This window comes from Mustela lutreola, chromosome 7 (genome assembly GCF_030435805.1).
Source record: "Mustela lutreola isolate mMusLut2 chromosome 7, mMusLut2.pri, whole genome shotgun sequence".
In the NCBI taxonomy this organism is placed as follows: Eukaryota; Metazoa; Chordata; class Mammalia; order Carnivora; family Mustelidae; genus Mustela; species Mustela lutreola.
The window spans coordinates 105,243,324-105,264,127 of NC_081296.1; the positions used below are offsets into that span (position 1 = coordinate 105,243,324).

General features: G+C 37.3%; 1 protein-coding gene across 2 annotated transcripts in view; it reads left to right on the top strand.

Moving 5' to 3' along the window:
- ATL1 (atlastin GTPase 1) overlaps positions 1–20,804 on the top strand; it is a 70,029-nt gene that overhangs the window by 45,976 nt on the left and 3,249 nt on the right. For both annotated transcript variants that reach the window (XM_059182052.1, XM_059182053.1), the window contains exons 7-12: positions 5,448–5,540; positions 6,608–6,746; positions 14,622–14,749; positions 15,843–15,899; positions 16,735–16,806; positions 18,305–18,736. In XM_059182052.1, the coding sequence (XP_059038035.1) occupies positions 5,448–5,540; positions 6,608–6,746; positions 14,622–14,749; positions 15,843–15,899; positions 16,735–16,806; positions 18,305–18,736 (921 nt within the window). The remainder of the gene's footprint in view (positions 1–5,447; positions 5,541–6,607; positions 6,747–14,621; positions 14,750–15,842; positions 15,900–16,734; positions 16,807–18,304; positions 18,737–20,804) is intronic.

Here is a 20,804-nt window from a genome sequence, read left to right on the forward strand (position 1 = left end):
TAACAATTATATGTAGGGTTTAGGAATTTGTTTTGAAGTTACATGGTTTACAGAGGCAAGAATAGGTTGATGTCAGGGTTTTTTTTTTAAGTTTTTTTAATTTATTGGACAGAGAGAGAGATCACAAGTAGGCAGAGAGGCAGGCAGAGAGAGAGAGGAGGAAGTAGGCTCCCTGCTGAGCAGAGAGCCAGCACCCTGGGATCATGACCTGAGCCGAAGGCAGAGGCTTAACCCTCTGAGCCACCCAGGCGCCCCTGATATCAGTTTTAAAATTTTTGTTGCTATGGAATACAACAACAACGTTTGTTTTTTGTTGGCTACGGAGAGGAGAAATGGATTGACATCAGCCTTAGTGAATCTTCTGGAGTGAGTCTTTCACTACTTAGCTGACTTTTAAAGTATGAATCTGTCACACATGGGTAGACATTCAATGGGCTATTGATTGAAGTGAGTTGTACTTAGATGGGTTTAAAACAAGTTCTAAACTGTGTGCAGTTGTTTTCTGAAACTGAAATTGATTAAGTGGTTAAAAACCAGTTCAGTCATTTACTTGCTACAAGGCTGTAGAACAGTTAGTCTGTTACTGAGAGCTTGGGAGTTTTTTTTTCACATATTTGTAATGGATGTGGTCATACATTTAGCATTATGTTGCTAATAACATAATGTTATGTTGCATTATTTCATATAAGTTTTTATTCTGGCACAATTAACACATGTATTTATATATTCTGTGTATTTGTAATATTAATAGCCATTAATATGTTATATTAATATGCCGTAATTTGAGTAGCCATTTTCCTGTTGTTGAGCATTTGGATTTTTTCTGTTTTTCACTCTCACTCATAGTAGTGCTATAACACTCCTTTTGAATAACTTCCTGAAGGATATAGCCCCGAAAGGGAAGTTAACAAGGGTTATAATTTTCTGATGATTAAAAAACTATATGTGATCACTGGTGGGATATGGACAGCATGGATCCCATCATTTGCCCCATTTGCAGACTGGGATTAATTCGTTAAAGAAGTATTTGTGACTTGAAATATTTTCATCTGAGCAAATTAGAGTAATTTATATTTTTGATTTTTATCTCTACCCATATGTATGAACAAATCAAGATTCAGCATTGCGGAAAAACTGATGACTTTGACATATGGACTGAGATTCATAGAATTCCGTGCATTTTTAATATAAAGTAGACAAATTATCTTGGGAGGGGATGGGGACAGTAGGTGTGCCATAGCTGGTTTATACCAGTTCATGAGAACTAATTAGTAAATGTTTGGGAATTATATAAGCCAACTATTAAATTGCTAGTAGCTTGGATCAGCGATGGTGGGCATATTTATACCACAGAAATGGTCAAATGCTACAAAATCAAGGCATTTTGTTCTTCTGGGAGAGCCAGTTTACCAGCACATCTCTGGATGGGACCGTTAGGCAAGGAACTTGGGAATTTGATACTGTAGATAGATGGATAGATAGAATATAGATTAATGATTTTAGAAAATAAGACTTGATATTCGATCCTATGCTACATATGGTCCTTATTTTTTTTTTTTTAATTTTGAAAACAGCTTTATTAAGATTTTAACCACAGGAAACTATGTGAAAGGCTAAGGACATTTTTTTTCAGTTTATTTTATTTTATTTATTTTATTATATTTTTATTTCTTTTCAGCGTAACAGTATTCATTGTTTTTGCACCACACCCTGTGCTCCATGCAATCTGTGTCCTCTCTAATACCCACCACCTGGTTCCCCCAACCTCCCACCCCCTGCCCCTTCAAAACCCTCAGATTGTTTTTCAGAGTCCATAGTCTCTTATGGTTCACCTCCCCTTCCAATTTCCCTCAACACCCTTCTCCTCTCCATCTCATATGGTCCTTATTATATCAACTTAGGAAGATGCCCAGTGAAAAAGACCAACCAAATTCCCCAAGAAAAATGCAAAATACAGCCAAATCCACATACTTGGTTTCATTTATCTTGGTTCGTGAACCTCTATTTTGCAAAAATTACTTCTTAGCTAAGCTCTGTTTTCAAAAATATGTTATTTTGAAACATTTAGGTAGAAATGTTCTGAATACAAATTATTATGTTTCATTTTGACATAAATGGGCCTCTGTTAAAGACAGTGGACTGTTTAATATAGTGGATAAAGGCATTTTATTTTTTTTAAGACTTTATTTTTAAGTAATGTCTATACCCGAAGTGGGGCTCAAACTCACAGCCCCCCAATTTTAGGAGTCACATGCTGTTCCAACTAGCCAGCCAGGTGCCCTAGTGGTATTTTGAAACTCTCCTCTCCATAAGAATCACTCCTTTCCCCACAAAAATGCACAAATACCCACCACATACACACACAGTAAACAAAAGTAAAATAAAATAAAAAAATTTAAAAATCCATGATGCAAACCAAGAAGTGCCGCCTGGCTTTGGGAGAGAAACTGTGAGCCAAGGATTTTATTTTCAGCAAAACTGACTTTCAAATAGAAAGTCACAACTGCTACAATAGGTCACAAACTTATCAACACATAAGAATGCAAAGAATATTGTTTTTATGAGCCCTTAATGAGAAAGCTAATGATGAATGAACTTCAGATAAGCAAAGATGTTATAATTTCACCAAAGGACTGATAATCAGAAACTCTGTGCCTCCTGATAGAAGAGCACTCCGCAAAAAATTATGACCTGAGATCAAGGCTCTGTACCCAGCTGCCAATTTATAGGAAATCTAGAGGACAGAGAGCATGCTGAACTGCTTGTGAATATGCAGTCAGCAAGGTCCAGGTTATGGGAATTTTTACAGGTCAAAGTCCTAGGTTCTTTAGTAGATAAACTGTAAGGGGAAAGAAGAAATGGAGGAAGAACCCAGAGATTAAAAGAGAATTAAGAGTGGGGCGCCTGGGTGGCTCAGTGGGTTAAAGCCTCTGCCTTCAGCTCAGGTCATGATCTCAGAGTCCTGGGATAGAGCCCTGCATCAGGCTCTCTGCTCAGCGGGGAGCCTGCTTCCTTCTCTCTCTCTGCCTGCCTCTCTGCTTACTTGTGATCTCTGTCAAATAAATAAATAAAATCTTAAAAAGAGAGAGAGAGAGAATTAAGAGAGAAAAAAAGAGAATTAAGAGACATATCAGCAAAAGGGCCTGGGTGGTTCCATCAGTTGGGTGTCTGACTTTGACTTGGGTCAAGATTTCAGGGTCCTGGGTTTGAGCCCCACATTGGGCTCCCTGCTCAGTGCTCAGTCTGCTTCTCTCCCCCCTTGTGCTCTCACTCTCAAATAAATAAACAAAATCTTTTAAAAAATCAACACATTTTAATAAGCAAGAATAAAATATTGTTAGAAGCTCAGAAGGTATAAAACTTTTAGAAAGATCATTTAAAGATCGCTAATTTCATAAAAACTACTGATTTTTTCCCTCCAAGTCCTACTTTTCTTCCGAAACTAAAATTTGCAGTATGTCTTAAGCATATCAAAGCATGCCTTTAGGGGCGCCAGGGTGGTGCAGTCAGTTAAGTGCTCAACTCTTGGTTTCAGCTCAGGTGGTGATCTCAGGGTCCTGAGATTAAGCCCCACGTCTGGCTCCATGCTCAGCACAGAGCCTACTTGGGAATCTCTCTCCTCTTCCTCTGCCCCTCCCACTCATGCTCTCTCTCTCTCTCTCACTCTTTCACTCTCTCTAAAGTAAATAAATGTTTAAAAAAATAAAAAGCATGCTTTTATCAGAGCCCAGGTTGTAAACTACAACACATGTGTGATGTTCCTGTTGAGCCGTGCCGCAGGGGTTTTGAGGTTGCCCGGGTTTAAATGCTAGCTGTGCCATCTCTCTGTGCCTTTGGCCAAGTCACTTAATGTCAGGTGGTGGGGCTTTTTAGATTATCTCTTCTGAAAAGAATCATAAATTATAACCTATCTCTTGGCTGTTGCAGGAATGCATGAAATATCATGTGTGTAATTCCTGGCATTGTGGTTGGTATATAATAAGCTGTTCAAGGAAAGCGGCTGTTTCTTTGGTTTCAAAAGGTCGGGGGTGAGGCCCAAGAATTCTATACTTTTAAAAGTCTTCCAAACGATTCTGATGATTATTCTAATTTTGGAAACACAGTCCTTGATAAAATCCAGTCTGGATGTGAACAAATATTCAGCTTCAAGGATGTTTATCAGTGCATTTCTTAGAATAATAGAAAAACTGAAAAACGTCTAGTAATGGCAAAATAAACTATGGTCTATCCATTAGCTAAAATATGTGACCATTAAAATAAAACTCCCAGAGCCAACACAGCACTAACTCTGTGCAGGCACCTTCCAGAGAGGCCTTATGCATGTCTCGGTAGTCCTGTGAGGTGGGTACTATTAGCATCATACTTAATGGATGAGGAAACTAAAAATGTACATGGCATTACAAATAAGTTGTGAAACAGAAACATTTCTGAACTGTCAATAATAATTGTTTATGATAAAGAATGTGGCCTTGTTAGAGGACAGACAGAAATAACTTTCTAACAGATTATTTCAAAATCATCATGCAATGAAGTGATCAAATCATTTGCAGCCAAAAACAGTAGGGAAAAAAAACTATTACAAAGGTATGTTAGTTGTTTTTTTTTCTGGATTTGTGTTAGTGTGTTTGTGTATTTGTCAGCTTTTTTTTTTTTTTTAAAGATTTTATTTATTTATTTGACAGAGATCACAAGTAGGCAGAGAGGCACAGAGGCAGGCAGAGAGAGAGAGGAGGAAGCAGGCTCCCTGCCAAGCAGAGAGCCCGATGCGGGACTCGATCCCAGGACCCTGAGATCATGACCTGAGCCGAAGGCAGCGGCTTAACCCACTGAGCCACCCAGGTGCTCTATTTGTCAGCTTTTAAAAAAATTTGTAATTGGTTATTTCTCTCATTCTAAATAAATATTCCATCTGAAGCCCAATTGTGTATTTATTTTCCTATTGAGCCCTCCCCCCAACGGATTGTATAAGCTTTGGGCCCCACTAAACCTGGATTCTTACCCATCCATACCATGTATATATACTGAGAGCCCCTGAGGAAGAGAATGGGACAACTGTAATAGAGGAAAAATACTTAAAGGGATGATAAAACTCTCCTCAAATAAAACTCGAGTCTTCATAAAAAGCTGTCCCCAAATTGCCAAGATGAATGCATGCCACCAAGAGATGAGAGACAGAGGTGCCCTCAAACTGGCTGAATGGCTGTGTGTGTGAATACAGTCAGTTTTGGGGCAGCTTTCTGTTTTTACTTAGTGGGAACAGGAAGATTGATTCCTAGGGAATAGATTGCTCAGAAACTTTCAAAGGTTTTATGTTTGCTTTCACAATTCCACAGTGTGGTGTAGAACACTATTCAAATGATAATAATACATTTAATTGGTTTCAGTATAAAGCTCAGGGAGGCCATTAAAAGTCCCCTCATCAATCCTTTCTTCTTATTGTTTCTTAGAGTCTGATATTTCTTGTTCGGGACTGGAGCTTTCCATACGAATTTTCATATGGAGCTGAAGGTGGCTCCAAATTCTTGGAAAAACGCCTCAAGGTTGGTTAGATATTAAGGTGCATGAAATTTCACCAGTAGTAATCTAGAATTACTTTTGTTGAATGATTTGCAGAATGGATACTTATTAGATACAATCTTATTTGACCCTTCTATTGTCTCTACAAAGATTGATATTTAATACATACTTTCAGAGTTATAGCTTTAAATATTATCAATAATTATGATACAGGTAATTCTTGTGTAGATAATCTACAAAACACCGACTTATTCCAAGATAAATCTTTTAATTAGAATAATTAAATCCATTCAAGACTGACAGTACAAATATCTGGATTCATGTTTTAGTAGAGGTTTAAAAGTCTATTTAACAGAAAATATCTCATTTTGAAATTCCCAAAGTCAGTCTTAGAACATTTTGCTAATGGTTCACAGAAAGTGAAATTAGTGGATTCTCCATTTTCAGTATCAGGATAGTTCAATATTGAATGAATTGTTTACATTGGACAGATACCACAACAAGTAACTATGAAGAAAAAAATTTTAATCAAGATTAAATAAGGTTTCATGATAGTCAGGATCTCTTGTCTTTTTAGGTTTATAATTATTTTTAAGTAGTTGTACTATTAACTGTCAAATACATTTGAAAAAACAGGGACAGTTTAGCTTATAAATACCCAACTATTCAGATGCCTTTCTAGAATCTAAATGTATACCTACCAGGTGACAAGAGGCTGTCTTGAGTATCTCCTGAAAAGAAGGTAGGAATATCTTATGATCTATTCATGTTTCTTATGAGTACTTCAAATTAAAATTGGAATTTTAAGAACTAGCTAGAATAAAACCCCACTAATTTGTACTAAAAAGTGGGAAGGCCCATCTGAGTTAGCATAAGGGTAAACATTTGTTAATTCTAATAATAATGCCATAGGTATGCTATATTTAGATATGGCCGTTTACCCAAGACTTTATTTTTTCTTTAGTATCAGCCCTGTCATGTCATTTTTATCACTGTGGGACCAGACAACTGTAGCAAATAGATGTCACAGAATTCTCTTGGAATTCAATTATGATGAAAGTAGTTTAAACTTTAGAATGATTTACTGCAGGTCTCAGGGAACCAGCACGAAGAACTACAGAATGTTCGAAAACACATCCATTCCTGTTTCACCAAAATTTCCTGTTTTCTGCTACCTCATCCTGGCTTAAAAGTAGCTACCAATCCAAACTTTGATGGAAAACTGAAAGGTTTGTCTTTTAATGAGTATGTTTACATTACTTATCCTGCTTATAAAATTGTCATTTTATCTATTGGGCTTATAGCTGCTCATTTGGATTATCCACATATGTGAGGCTGATGGCTGAAAATTGTCGAGAGAACTGGGAATCCTGGGCTGGTACTAGAACACCTCCTTGGTGAACTATGGGATCTATGGGTACTTAATATACACACGGAGAAAACGGGCAAGATCCTGTGTTCACCTGGGAGGCAGTGACTCTCCCCTCTTCACAGAGGTCCTGCTCACTTCTGTGCATTGAGAAATGCTCCTTAAAGTCTTCCTGTTAAATTTTCCTTATTTACATTAGAGGAGAAAAGTAGATGTCTATATTATCTGAATGCTTTAAATTATATAATTATTGTTATAAGTTATATAATTAGAGATCAAAAGAAACATTGCATAGTTCTGAATTCAAGCTCTTTAAAAATGTTACTGAAGAATTTAATTATAAATTATTAAAAGCTTCACTAAAAATGAAATCCTCTTCTGAATGAGGACCCGTTTCTGAAAAACCCAAAAGCCCTAGAATGTTCTTGAGACAGTGTATGATAATAGTAGTTGCTTGCCTAACAGAGGCATTACTAACATTTTAAGATTCCAAAGCAACTCAACTTTTTAGAAGAAGGGGTGGGATGGGGTGGGGTGGACATAGAGGTCTGAGGAAATACAAGTATTTCCTAATAAATAATCACTGGGTCTTTAGATATTTGCTTTGTGATTAATACAAAGTAGTAAAAGACATTTCTGATTTTTATACTTATAAGCCTGGCATTGAATATACATGCCACTGAGCTTAGACATTTATTTACTGTGGCCTTTCTGCCCTGTGCCAGGGTTGGTGAGAGAGTGACGCAGCAAGCTTTTCAGCATAACTCTTCTCAAAGAACTTTAAAATTCCTCTTAAGAAAGGACAACATAATATGTGTCCACCTTAATGGAACTGGCGGGTTTGAAAAGCAAACCTATTCCCCCCACCCCACTGCCCCGTGTCCATGGCATTTATACTCAAGATACCTTCCATTTAACTATGACAGTATCATAAATAGAATCCCACATTTCTCAGTCATTAGCATTATTTCTGTACATGTTTTAAATTATCTTTATATAACAGAACAGATAGCAGTAAGTACACATTAATGCAAGAACTGCAGGGTTCTGTCATTTCATTATCACTTATGAAATTCAGCCCTCCGAAGAGCACAGACTTCTTGAAACTGTATCGTTACCTAATGCCTTCATTTGAATAAATGATGTAAAGAGAGGGCTCCCACAAGGCCCCTCTTTCTTCTCTGGAGTTGGGGAGTCATAAACAGGCAGGGGAGGAGCAGGCTTTCAACAAGAGCCCTTTATTGGGACAGAAGAGTACTCTGGCTTGTTCCATTCTTGTGGTATTCAGTGACAGTTCTTAAATTAACTGATACATGGTGGAGGGAAAGAGCTGAGGGAGAGAGTTTAAGACAAATCACAGAGATAAAGAACTTCATCTTTTAATAGATTTGTTTCCCATCAAATTTTACTCACATGTCTACACATATATTAACCCACACAGTTGCTCTATAGGCATCCCAAAATTATCAGTTTACCAAAGTGGCTAGCCTGAGAGAAAAAGAAATGAAAAGCAGCTTCAGGTGCCCATCAAAGATGCATTTTGATGAGGCTTTATAGGACTCCTGCTGAATCTATGTGTGTTAAAGTGTTCATCTCAGCCTTAGTTTCTCCTAGGGCAGTTCTGAGAGTCACCTATCCATGTTGTTTTTCCAGCCCAGTCTGAAACTTGTAAGTTGATGTGGTCTCTGTCCAGGATGTCTTGTCCACTGGCTATGCTGTATTCCAGAGGGTTGACATCTGAACCCTCTAGGGAAGAAGTGTCTCTGAATAAACAATTGTGCAAAAACTTTTCATTGGTAATTCTCACATATTCTTTCATAAACTTATAAAAACTCTGCATCTGCGGGCAGAGTTCTTACAAAGTACGTTATCACGTCCCCAGTGATTGTGACAGATAACCACTTTGGCCCAGCCCCTGGATTCCTGGCAAAGTCGGACTCTTGTGGCAAAAATGATTGAAGAAATGATGGAAACAGAACATTGCATTCTTGCTAGCTCACTACCTATATTTGTAATTGTTATAATTACTATATTGTTCATGGTCCTTCACATCATTGAAATTATCATGCCATTTCCCATATTATATGAAACATATAATACCATGATTCCAATTAACTGCTATTAATTTAACAACATCCCACATGGGAAATCGCGAGGATCAGATTTGTTCATACTCCATTCAACCAGCTCTTTCTAAGTGCTCACTGAATACCTCTCTTAGCTTAGTAAATCTTCTAATTAACAAGGAGTTACCTTCCTTTTTGAGGTTGCTCTGTGTTTAGTCCCCCATGTAGAATGGCAAGTGACCACACCATAAATTGTGGCGATACATCCTTAGCAGCTTCAGTTAGACTTCAGGAAGCAGATCCAAACACCACTGCAAGGTAATTATTTTTAAAAAGGTGTTTCTAATGAAGGTAATCCTGAGAAAGCATCTTCCCTGGGTGATTACACGGCAGTCCTGCACCAGTGCATCTGCGGGCAGAGTTCTTACAAAGTACGTTATCACGTCCCCAGTGATTGTGACAGATAACCACTTTGGCCCAGCCCCTGGATTCCTGGCAAAGTCGGACTCTTGTGGTAAAAATGATTGAAGAAATGATGGAAACAGAACATCACCCCGAATAATCATATTTATTTGCATTCTTGCAGAGGCCCAGAGCTAGTTAGTGTGCCTCTGTAAACTGAAATGGTCTGCAGGTGTTCTGGGTCATGTGTTTACGGTGTTGACTAATACCATTAGCAAGAGCTCACCACCTGTGTATGCTAGGAATCTCTGGTTTGTGCTTTCTGAATCCAAAATTGGAATAGTCTCAGTGAGAACCAAGACCGTGGCTCATGCCATCTTCAAGACACATTTTTTTTTAATTTTTTATTTTTATAAACATATATTTTTATCCCCACGGGGACAGGTTTGTGAATCACCAGGTTTACACACTTCACAGCACTCACCAAAGCATATACCCTCCCCAATGTCCATAATCCCACCCCCTTCTCCCAAACCCCCTCCCCCCAGCAACCCTGTTTGTTTTGTGAGATTAAGAGTCACTTATGGTTTGTCTCCCTTCCAATCCCATCTTGTTTCATTTATTCTTCTCCTACCCACTTAAGCCCCCATGTTGCATCACCACTTCCTCATATCAGGGAGATCATATGATAGTTGTCTTTCTCTGCTTGACTTATTTCACTAAGCATGATACGCTCTAGTTCCATCCATGTTGTCGCAAATGGCAAGATTTCATTTTTTTTTGATGGCTGCATAGTATTCCATTGTGTATATATACCACATCTTCTTGATCCATTCATCTGTTGATGGACATCTAGGTTCTTTCCATAGTTTGGCTATTGTGGACATTGCTGCTATAAACATTCGGGTGCATGTGCCCCTTTGGATCACTACGTTTGTATCTTTAGGGTAAATACCCAATAGTGCAATTGCTGGGTCATAGGGCAGTTCTATTTTCAACATTTTGAGGAACCTCCATGCTGTTTTCCAGAGTGGCTGCAGCAGCTTGCATTCCCACCAACAGTGTAGGAGGGTTCCCCTTTCTCTGCATCCTCGCCAGCATCTGCCATTTCCTGACTTGTTGATTTTAGCCATTCTGATTGGTGTGAGGTGATATCTCATTGTGGTTTTGATTTGTATTTCCCTGATGCCGAGTGATATGGAGCACTTTTTCATGTGTCTGTTGGCCATATGGATGTCTTCTTTGCAGAAATGTCTGCTCATGTCCTCTGCCCATTTCTTGATTGGATTATTTGTTCTTTGGGTGTTGAGTTTGCTAAATTCTTTATAGATTCTGGACAGTAGTCCTTTATCTGATAATCTGATATGTCGTTTGCAAATATCTTCTCCCATTCTGTTCAGGACACATTTTTAATCCAAATATGTGATTATATGCATGTTACTTTAATGATCATTACCACATTTGCTGTTGCATTAGACACCCAGGTGTATCTTATTCCATTCCAATTTTATAAGGGAATGGGGGTGGAATTGAAATACATGTAATACATGGAAGTGATTTTGAGGATTTTATTTATTTATTTATTTATTTAAATTTTTTTCTTTTCAGCGTAACAGTATTCATTATTTTTTCACCACACCCAGTGCTCCATGCAATCGGTGCCCTCCCTAATACCCACCACCTGGTTCCCCCAACCTCTCACCCCCCGCCCCTTCAAAACCCTCAGATTGTTTTTCAGAGTCCATAGTCTCTCATGGTTTACCTCCCCTTCCAATTTCCCTCAACTCCCTTCTCCTCTCCATCTCCCCTTGTCCTCCATGTTATTTGTTATACTCCACAAATAAGTGAAACCATATGATAAGTGACTCTCTCTGCTTGACTTATTTCACTCAGCATAATCTCTTCCAGTCCCATCCATGTTGCTACAAAAGTTAGGTATTCATCCTTTCTGATGGAGGCATAATACTCCATAGTGTATATGGACCATATCTTCCTTATCCATTCATCCGTTGAAGGGCATCTTGGTTCTTTCCACAGTTTGGCGACTGTGGCCATTGCTGCTATGAACATTAGGGTACAGATGACCCTTCTTTTCACTACATCTGTATCTTTGGGGTAAATACCCAGTAGTGCAATTGCAGGGTCATAGGGAAGCTCTATTTTTAATTTCTTGACGAATCTCCACATTGTTCTCCAAAGTGACTGTACCAACTTGCATTCCAACCAACAGTGTAAGAGGGTTCCCCTTTCTCCACATCCTCTCCAACACATGTTGTTTCCTGTCTTGCTAATTTTGGCCATTCTAAATGGTGTAAGGTGGTATCTCAATGTGGTTTTAATTCGAATTTCCCTGATGGCTAGTGATGATGAACATTTTTTCATGTGTCTGATAGCCATTTGTATGTCTTCATTGGAGAAGTGTCTGTTCATATCTTCTGCCCATTTTTTTAATATGATTGTCTGTTGTGTGTGTGTTGAGTTTGAGGAGTTCATTATAGATCCTGGATATCAACCTTTTGTCTTACTGTCATTTGCAAATATCTTCTCCTATTCCATAGGTTGCCTCTTCGTTTTGTTGACTGTTTCCTTTACTGTGCAGAAGCTTTTGATCTTGATGAAGTCCCTAAAGTTCATTTTTGCTTTTGTTTCCTTTGCCTTTGGAGACATATCTTGAAAGAAGTTGTTGTGGCTGATATCGAAGAGGTTACTGCCTATGTTCTCCTCTAGGATTCTGATGGATTCCTGTCTCACGTTGAGGTCTTTTATCCATTTTGAGTTTATCTTTGTGTATGGTGTAAGAGGATGGTCGAGTGTCATTCTTCTACATATAGCTGTCCAGTTTTCCCAGCACCATTTATTGAAGAGACTGTCTTTTTTCCATTGTATATTTTTTCCTGTTTTGTCGAAGATTATTTGACCATAGAGTTGAGGGTCCATATCTGGGCTCTCTACTTTGTTCCACTGGTCTATGTGTCTGTTTTTATGCCAGTACCATGCTGTCTTGGTGATCACATGCCCACTCTCACCACTCTTGTTCAACATAGTATTAGAAGTTCTAGCAACAGCAATCAGAAAACAAAGAGAAATAAAAGGTATCCAAATTGGCAATGAAGAAGTCAAACTCTCTCTCTTCGCAGATGACATGATTCTTTATATGGAAAACCCAAAAGACTCCACCCCCCAAACTACTAGAACTCATACAGCAATTCAGTAATGTGGCAGGATACAAAGTCAATGTACAGAAATCAGTGGCTTTCTTATTCACTAACAATGAAAATACAGAAAGGGATATTAGAGAATCAATTCTACTTACTATAGCACCAAGAACCATAAGATACCTGGGAATAAACCTAACCAAAGAGGTAAAGGGTCTGTACTCGAGGAACTACAGAACACTCATGAAAGAAATTGAAGAAGACACAAAAAGATGGAAGACCATTCCATGCTCTTGAATCGGAAGAATAAACATTGTTAAAATGTCTATACTGCCTAGAGCGATATATACTTTTAATGCCATTCCGATCAAAACTCCACCAGTATTTTTCAAAGAGCTGGAGCAAATAATCCTAAAATTTGTATGGAATCAGAAAAGACCCTGAATCGCTGAGGAAATGTTGAAGAACAAAAACAAAACTGGGGGCATCATGTTACTTGAGGTTGTTTTATAATGAGAAAGGTTTTTGTTTTATACAGAAATTCAGGAAGATTTGAGATGTTCTAGATATGTAGTAATAGTCTACAAAAAACCCATAAAGTCATATTGCAAAAAAGAAACCTAATGGTAGCAGTGTACACAGATACGCAGCAGGCAGCAAAACACAACACAGACGGTGGTAACATCATACAAACACCGGTACTATTAGCGAATGTTGCTAACTAGAGAGCAAACCCCACAACAATAAATCTGAATAAATGGAAATATAATACAAAGCAAAATTATCAGTAAAAATTGGTACAATGCGGGGGCGCCTGGGTGGCTCAGTGGGTTAAAGCCTCTGCCTTCGGCTCAGGTCGTGATCCCAGGGTCCTGGGATAGAGCCCCCATCAGGCTCTCTGCTCAGCGGGGAGCCTGCTTCCCTTCTTCTCTCTGCCTGCCTCTCTGCCTACCTGTGATCTGTCTGTCAAATAAATAAATAAATTAATAAATAAATCTTTAAAAAAATTCGTACAATGCAAACAGCAAAATACATTTGAGTAAAGTACTCATAAAAGATGAGCACTAAAATTTCAAAGGTGTACAAAATGTGAAGTAAAATAAGTCTTGAAGGTTTTCCAGCATTATGCTTGTACATCTCATAAAAGCAGCAAGGAAAGAAGAGAAACAAGAATTCTTATGTAAACTGGTATTTCAGTGTATAGTCAGGTTGTAATAGCAAGCAAGGAAAATGCAAACACACACAATCATATGGTTTGATTCTTTATCCTTAAAACGTCAGAAACCACCAATTCCAAAGCCTGAAAACTCAGTGACTCTGCTGAAACTGAGATTTTTAAACATTATAGGCCTTTACTACTTTTAGGACATACCTTGCTTTTTATGTAGGTGTATTTTTCTGCATCTTTTGAAATAATGATTTCAGAAATTATCACTGACTCCTCTGAAGATGCATTTTCTGTTACTTTACTACATATGTAAAGCGAAGCTTAAACCTAATGCTATACCATGGGAATGTGTAATCAGTTGACCTAAACATGTTAGGGGAAGAACTCGGACATCCTCCGATTTGTCTCCATGGCCTACTCTTGCCATGTTAATTTCTACTGGTGAGTTTCACCACCAGAGGTGGCATCACCATCACTATCCTTCTGAACTTGAGTTCTAGTTACACCTTACCCAGTTCTATACACTTTTCGTAAGGTGGGTACACTAAAAAAAGCAATTTTGGTATACATTTTCTGGAGGGAATAAGTAAGTATCTGGCCTTTTCCCCGTTTATAAAACCACTAACAAACTTAAGTACAGAATACTGGTTACATGAATAGGGTTTAAGATATTTGCTTAACATTTAACATCAAGAAAGCTATTTTATGGGTGGAGGATAAGCAAATATGTAATTGAACTGAAGACTAGCAGTAGAAGTTTAGGCAAGGAGGATCACTGACCCAAGAACAGTGGGCTGCAGGAGTTGTTTATTTAGATGATGGGAGAGTGAGTGAAGGCTTTATCACTGGGGAAGAAATGGAGGAAATCAAAGGATGTTTTGTTGTATGGCATGGAGGACCGGATTGGATTTTTAAAATAATGATGAATGTGCTTTTACTTGTAGAAATAGATGATGAATTCATCAAAAACTTGAAAATACTCATTCCTTGGCTACTTAGTCCTGAGAGCCTAGATATTAAAGAGATCAATGGGAACAAAATCACCTGCCGAGGTCTGGTGGAGTACTTCAAGGTATCACTCTCATTTCTAGAGCATTGTTTTAGAATGCAGTTCCTACTTGAAACAAATTTTAGACTCTGTAATATGGGGGCAAAGTTATGAGGAATATATAAGAATAAAAGTATCATTAGACTCCCAAGAGGAGCTTAGTTTCTGAAATTAAAATTTTAAAGAAAACTTTATCTTGAGAGAAATATATTTTGGAGTATGAATATATCTAGGCATTGGAAAAGTCTATTTTTTGTTGCTGGGGGAGAAGGTGTTGCTCAAGATCCATAACATATAGTAGTCTTCAGTTATGAGCTATATAGAATTTTACTTTCATTCTGAAGATGTTCTCCAAGGGGCTATACTTTGCCTTCCTATTGGAGAAAATTCTTCCACAATTTCTCTCTCTGCATTAAGGACTGATTTGAAGTGGAATTATTTTAAATTTGCATTTACTTGTTTATTTTAGGTAGCACTGAATACTGTTGTTTTTTTTTTTTTAAACTGGCTTTTTAAAACCAGCCACATATAGTGGGGGAATTTCAGCTATCAAACTAATTTGTAGATTGATGCCCCAAGGACCAAAATACCAACTTTTAAAATTCACATTTTTGTAATTTAAAATACTGTCACATACCTCCTGTGTGATTATTTATCTTCTTCACTCTTCACAATAAATGACATGTTATTTATCTACTAAAGTTTGAATTCTTACTGTGCCTAACATTATGGAGGAGCTTAGAATTTAGTGGGAGATTAAGGACTCTTACAGAAATCTCTTCCATAAATCTTAAGACTTCAGCAGGTACAAATGGCTGTGAGTGACTGCAAAAGAAAGGTTACTCCTAGCAGAGGGATGTGAGAAAGTTTTAGAGGAGGTGGCAATGAATTAAGCCTTTAAAGAAAGGTAAGGTTGGCAAGAATTGTTGTGTGGAAAGGGCACTTCAGGAAAAAGGAACAACTAAGAAAGGGGGGGTGGATTTAAAATGAGAAAGATAATAGTTCCCCAAACTGGCAAGACCTTAGACCTTAGAAAACAATTAAGCAGAATTGGAGAAATATTGAATGGAATTCCTTGAACATGAGTCTCTTTTCTTTCCCCCCTTTTTTTTTTAAGGCCTATATAAAGATCTATCAAGGTGAAGAATTGCCACATCCCAAATCCATGTTACAGGTACTTACTAATCAGGAGGCATAACATTTTAAAATATACTTGTCACTAAAGCTAAGCATTCTTTAGCTTTATGCTCTGCTAGACTAGAGATAGGCTCCAATCTGGCCATCAAAAATTAGCAAATAAAAATATTGGAATATTTATTGGGAGATTATTTTTTCTGTTAACTACTGTTTGTGTGTTCAGCTAAACACTTTTGTATATACATAGAGGAGCTTCACTTGTGCTGACACTTTTTAACACAGCTTTCATTTTCTTTGTACAAAACTGGTTTAAAAAACAGACTCACACTGTGGCTTAAGGTTCATACATGTACCGAGTAGAAAAGCAGGTCCAGGTTTTAAAACCAGTGGTCTCTACAAATAAACATTTAAGAAAGGAGAATCTAGCTTTTTCCTTACTTATTAAAAAATTTCTTTAAGTTCTTAATAGTTCATTTTTTTTATCAGTGATACATTGTACTATCAGTATCAGTCCTTAAACTTAAGACATGTCTATATATTAGTACACACAAATGTACTGTGAATTATTTCCCATGTGTTTAGGTTTATAGACCCCCCCCAATTTGGTGAGAGGCTTAAAAATATTTAAGAGGAAAAAAATCTTCCAAATGAAAATTCATTTTTATAACTATGGACTACCATTTTATGTATTTCGAAATTTTAATTTTATAAATTTTTTTAAATGTAGTGGAAATACTTCAGTACTTCAAATTATTTCATGACCTTGTGTTCTTGTACATTTCTTACACATGATACTCAGAAATGAGAATTGCCTGTGAAGGTTTAATAAATATGAATTCCATTTTACATTATACTTTGTACTTTGTTCAAAGGCCACAGCAGAAGCTAACAATTTAGCCGCCGTGGCAACTGCCAAGGATACATACAACAAAAAGATGGAAGAGGTAAGAATTAAATAATATTTTAAATTGTGTTTTAAGTAAAATCGGTATTTCTTCCATGAGCTCATTCTTTTTTTTTTTTCCTTCCAAATTACACTGCAAATGCAAAGAAGTGGCTTTGACTTACTCTTTCTCAGCTTATGTATATCACATTTCTATTTATTGCATAAAGTATTTTTTAGGAAAGGAACACTATGTATGCACAATTTAGAACATTTTAAGTGTGTTCCCTCTATATTATTATTATTTTTTTTGGCCACATCTTCCCACTATTTATAAGCTCTAGTGACTAAAATAACATGTGCTACCCTCTTGCTACACCTCCCTTCATGCAACAATTTCAGTATTTCTATCTTAACTCTGAAAACCCATTAGGTTGCCTGGGTGGCACAGTTGCTTAAGCATCCGACTCTTGGTTTTGACTCAGGTCATGATCTCAGGGTTGTGAGATGGAGCCCCAAGTTGGGCTCTGTGCTGGGCATGGAGCCTGCTTAAGATTCTCTCTCCTCCTCTTCCCTCTGGCCCTCTCCCCACGTCCCCCAGCTCCCCAACCCCCGCAGAACACACTCTCTCTCAAAAACAGAAAACAAAACCAAGAAACCCATTAGGAAAAAAAGAAATTAGACTTCAAGGGCTAATACTTCTACATACTGCTTTTCCTCTTTTTAACGTTCTGAATTAGGATGCATCTAATAATTATTGTACATATCTACTAATATGATAGGGTTTTCTCCTGAAAATGTTATATATTATAAATTACATCCAAAACTGGTGGTCTTAAGAGTCAAGGGTAATACAGTTTATGGAATGGTGTTCACAACATAAGTAAAGGATAACTAGAATGAGAGTATGCTTTATATAAGTTAAATCTCAAATAACCAAAGTGAAAGGTATGGGTATCTGACATTTCCCTTGTAACTTTGGAAAAAACTGAAAACCTAGTCCAAGAACATTGAATATGCTTTCATTTAGTCTCTTGAAGAATATATTGTGAAAGGGCTCCATTCAAACACAATCAGTGAAACTGCCAACGATCATGTTTTTCCTAATTTTATTTTTTTGGAGTTTTATAGCATTGCTATTAAGTTAAACCTCATTGGCCAAAAATACTTTAGTATAGTTACAATAAATTTCCCAGAGGATCTTGTATTTAAGTAATTTGATTTGGGGCTCATTCTGTGAATGCACTCAGTTTGCAGTTCACTTTGAATCATGCCTTTTCATCTTGAGGAACTTGGATTAAGTCTTGGATATTCTTTCCCAGGTCAAAAAGAAAATAAAAATTAAGAATGGCTTTATATAAGTCATCTATAAAATACTGGTTCCACATACGGTCATGCCTGATATGGACTGCGCAAAGATGTGGGCTGACAAAACATATATGTAAACTCCTTCTGATTATTGTGTTTGAACAAATTCAACTAGCTAAGTGGGAGATTGTGGTACAGTTGCTAATTTTATTCTGCATGGCATTAACGGCACTTCTCTCTATCTGATACAGATCTGTGGTGGTGACAAACCATTTCTGGCACCTAATGACCTACAGGCCAAACATTTGGAGCTTAAGGAAGAATCTGTGAAGCTATTTCGAGGGGTGAAGAAGATGGGTGGGGAGGAATTTAGCCGGCGTTACCTTCAACAGTTGGAGAGTGAAATAGATGAACTTTACATCCAGTATATCAAGCACAATGATAGCAAAAATATCTTCCATGCAGCTCGTACCCCAGCCACACTGTTTGTTGTCATCTTTATCACGTACGTGATTGCTGGTGTGACTGGATTCATTGGTTTGGACATAATAGCTAGCCTATGCAATATGATAATGGGACTGACTCTGATCACCTTGTGCACCTGGGCATACATCCGCTACTCTGGAGAATACCGAGAGCTGGGGGCTGTAATAGACCAGGTGGCTGCAGCCTTGTGGGACCAGGTAAGAATACTTTTATCCTCTTCAACTGATTGCAGCATACTGTGTACTAAACACAATGTTAGATGTTAGAACTGAACAGGTGAACCTGACTTGGGCCCCAGTCTTCAAGAGCTTTAGAAGCTGTCAAGATGGCCAGATACAAACGACTAACTATAATACGATATGTGAAGTCCTACATAACCGATTTCCAGTTAACATTTCAGTGTTTTCAAATATAAGTGGATTAGACAGTTTTCCTTTCTACTTTTATTTATCCTAAAAGTTAAAGCTGTTAAAGAGAAGTGTGAGAAAGCACAGCTGAGTTTTTACTGAGCGGACTGCGACTTGTTTATGTGTTAAATTACTTTGTACTTACAACCTATCATTTGATTCATGTTGGTTTTGGAAGGGGATGTATGTGAACCACTAGCATTAAGTGGTTGTATCACTAGCTCTTTTAGTATAAACTCCTAAAAAGCAAGATCTGATTATTTCAGATTGTCTCTATTTGAAGTAGGCGTTTGTACCGGCCATAGCACGAGTCCAGGTCAACCTCTCATCAGCTGCTCATGGGCTAATTGTCTTTTGTGTTCCGGTTAACCACAGCCTACAGTCAGGGTTACTGCGGTCTGTTGTTCAAATAATTGATGGATAGGGAAGACAATTATAAACACACCTAGAACGATAATGAACTCACTGTCATTCTGGAAGTGTCTTCAGTTACATCATGAAAATTTAGGGGCATTTTAGTGAAGCTAAAATTGAGATTCTTCATAAACTTTTGGAGGTAAGACTTTTCAACTTATATTGTGCAGGTGGCAAGTAATAGCTACAATTCCCCAAGCATTTATACCTATGTATACTCTTTAGAATGGAATTTTAACTAATGAATTTACCATATGTCTTTGAAGAATCTAGTTAAGATAAACTAATGGTAGCACTGTGGGTAAAGCATGAATTAAAAACTGGATCCTCTGAGCCACTGTCTCAAATAGCTCCTCAACCTTAGAAGAAGACTAAAGAAGGGCTATTTGAGGTAAATCCCAAAGCCTTCCTAGAATATGATGCTGAACCCTCTGAGGAATATAGAATTGGGTTCTTTGAAAGATTCAGATACAATATGTAATCTGAACTGAAAAAATGTGTAGGAGTATTTGTTCTTAAATACTCAGAAATACTGTAAACAAAGTTGAATTATCATAATGTTATTAATGACACAGGATATATACTTTTCTTTTTTCCCTTTTAAACTGCCTTTGCCACAGGGAAGTACAAATGAGGTGAGTTTTTTTTAATTGAGAGCTAGAAACATTATTATTTTATAAACCAACTAGCCATTAATGGATTAGAAAATCTTTGGTGATGTAATGAGTACTGGGTGTTATATACAACTGATGAATCACTGACCTCTACCTCTGAAACTAGTAATACACTATTATGTTAATTAACTGAACTTAAATTAAAAAAAAAACAACTTTGGGCACAGCTGCTCCTTTGTTCTTCTAAGATTCACAATTTTAGCTGTGAATTTTTAATATGGTTTTAAAATATTTTATTTATTCCCAACATCTTATGTGATATAATCTGCATATGAAACAGAAGAGTTGATTATCAAGAATATCCTGTTTTATAAAAGTTTTATTTCTTGAATGTGTAGAAAATTCCAAAATTCTTAAGCTCCAACATTGTGCATTTTGCTCTACTGAATAGTGAGATAAAAATAGCGTTATGAATCTTGAGAAAACCTAATTCGTAGAGAGTCTCAAAGTGGAGCTACAAACCTTTAGGTGTTTTTAACTCAGGCTTTTGAGTGACAGTTACATTTACCAACGTTAAGCAGATTCAGGCCAGTATGAAGTGTGACTTTCTGAGCATTCCTCAGAACGACCTGTAAATTGGTGTTCATTTCTCCTACTGGACATGGGCAAAACGAGGAAAGAATCCTTTGTTACATAAGAAAACTGACCTCTGTAGAGTTACTCTGGTCATCTTCAGGAAGCAAAACTGATCTCGAACAGCTACTGAGATAGCACACCCTTCTTTCCTCAGTTTCTGCTGTTACATACAACTGGAGTATGTCCTCTAATCC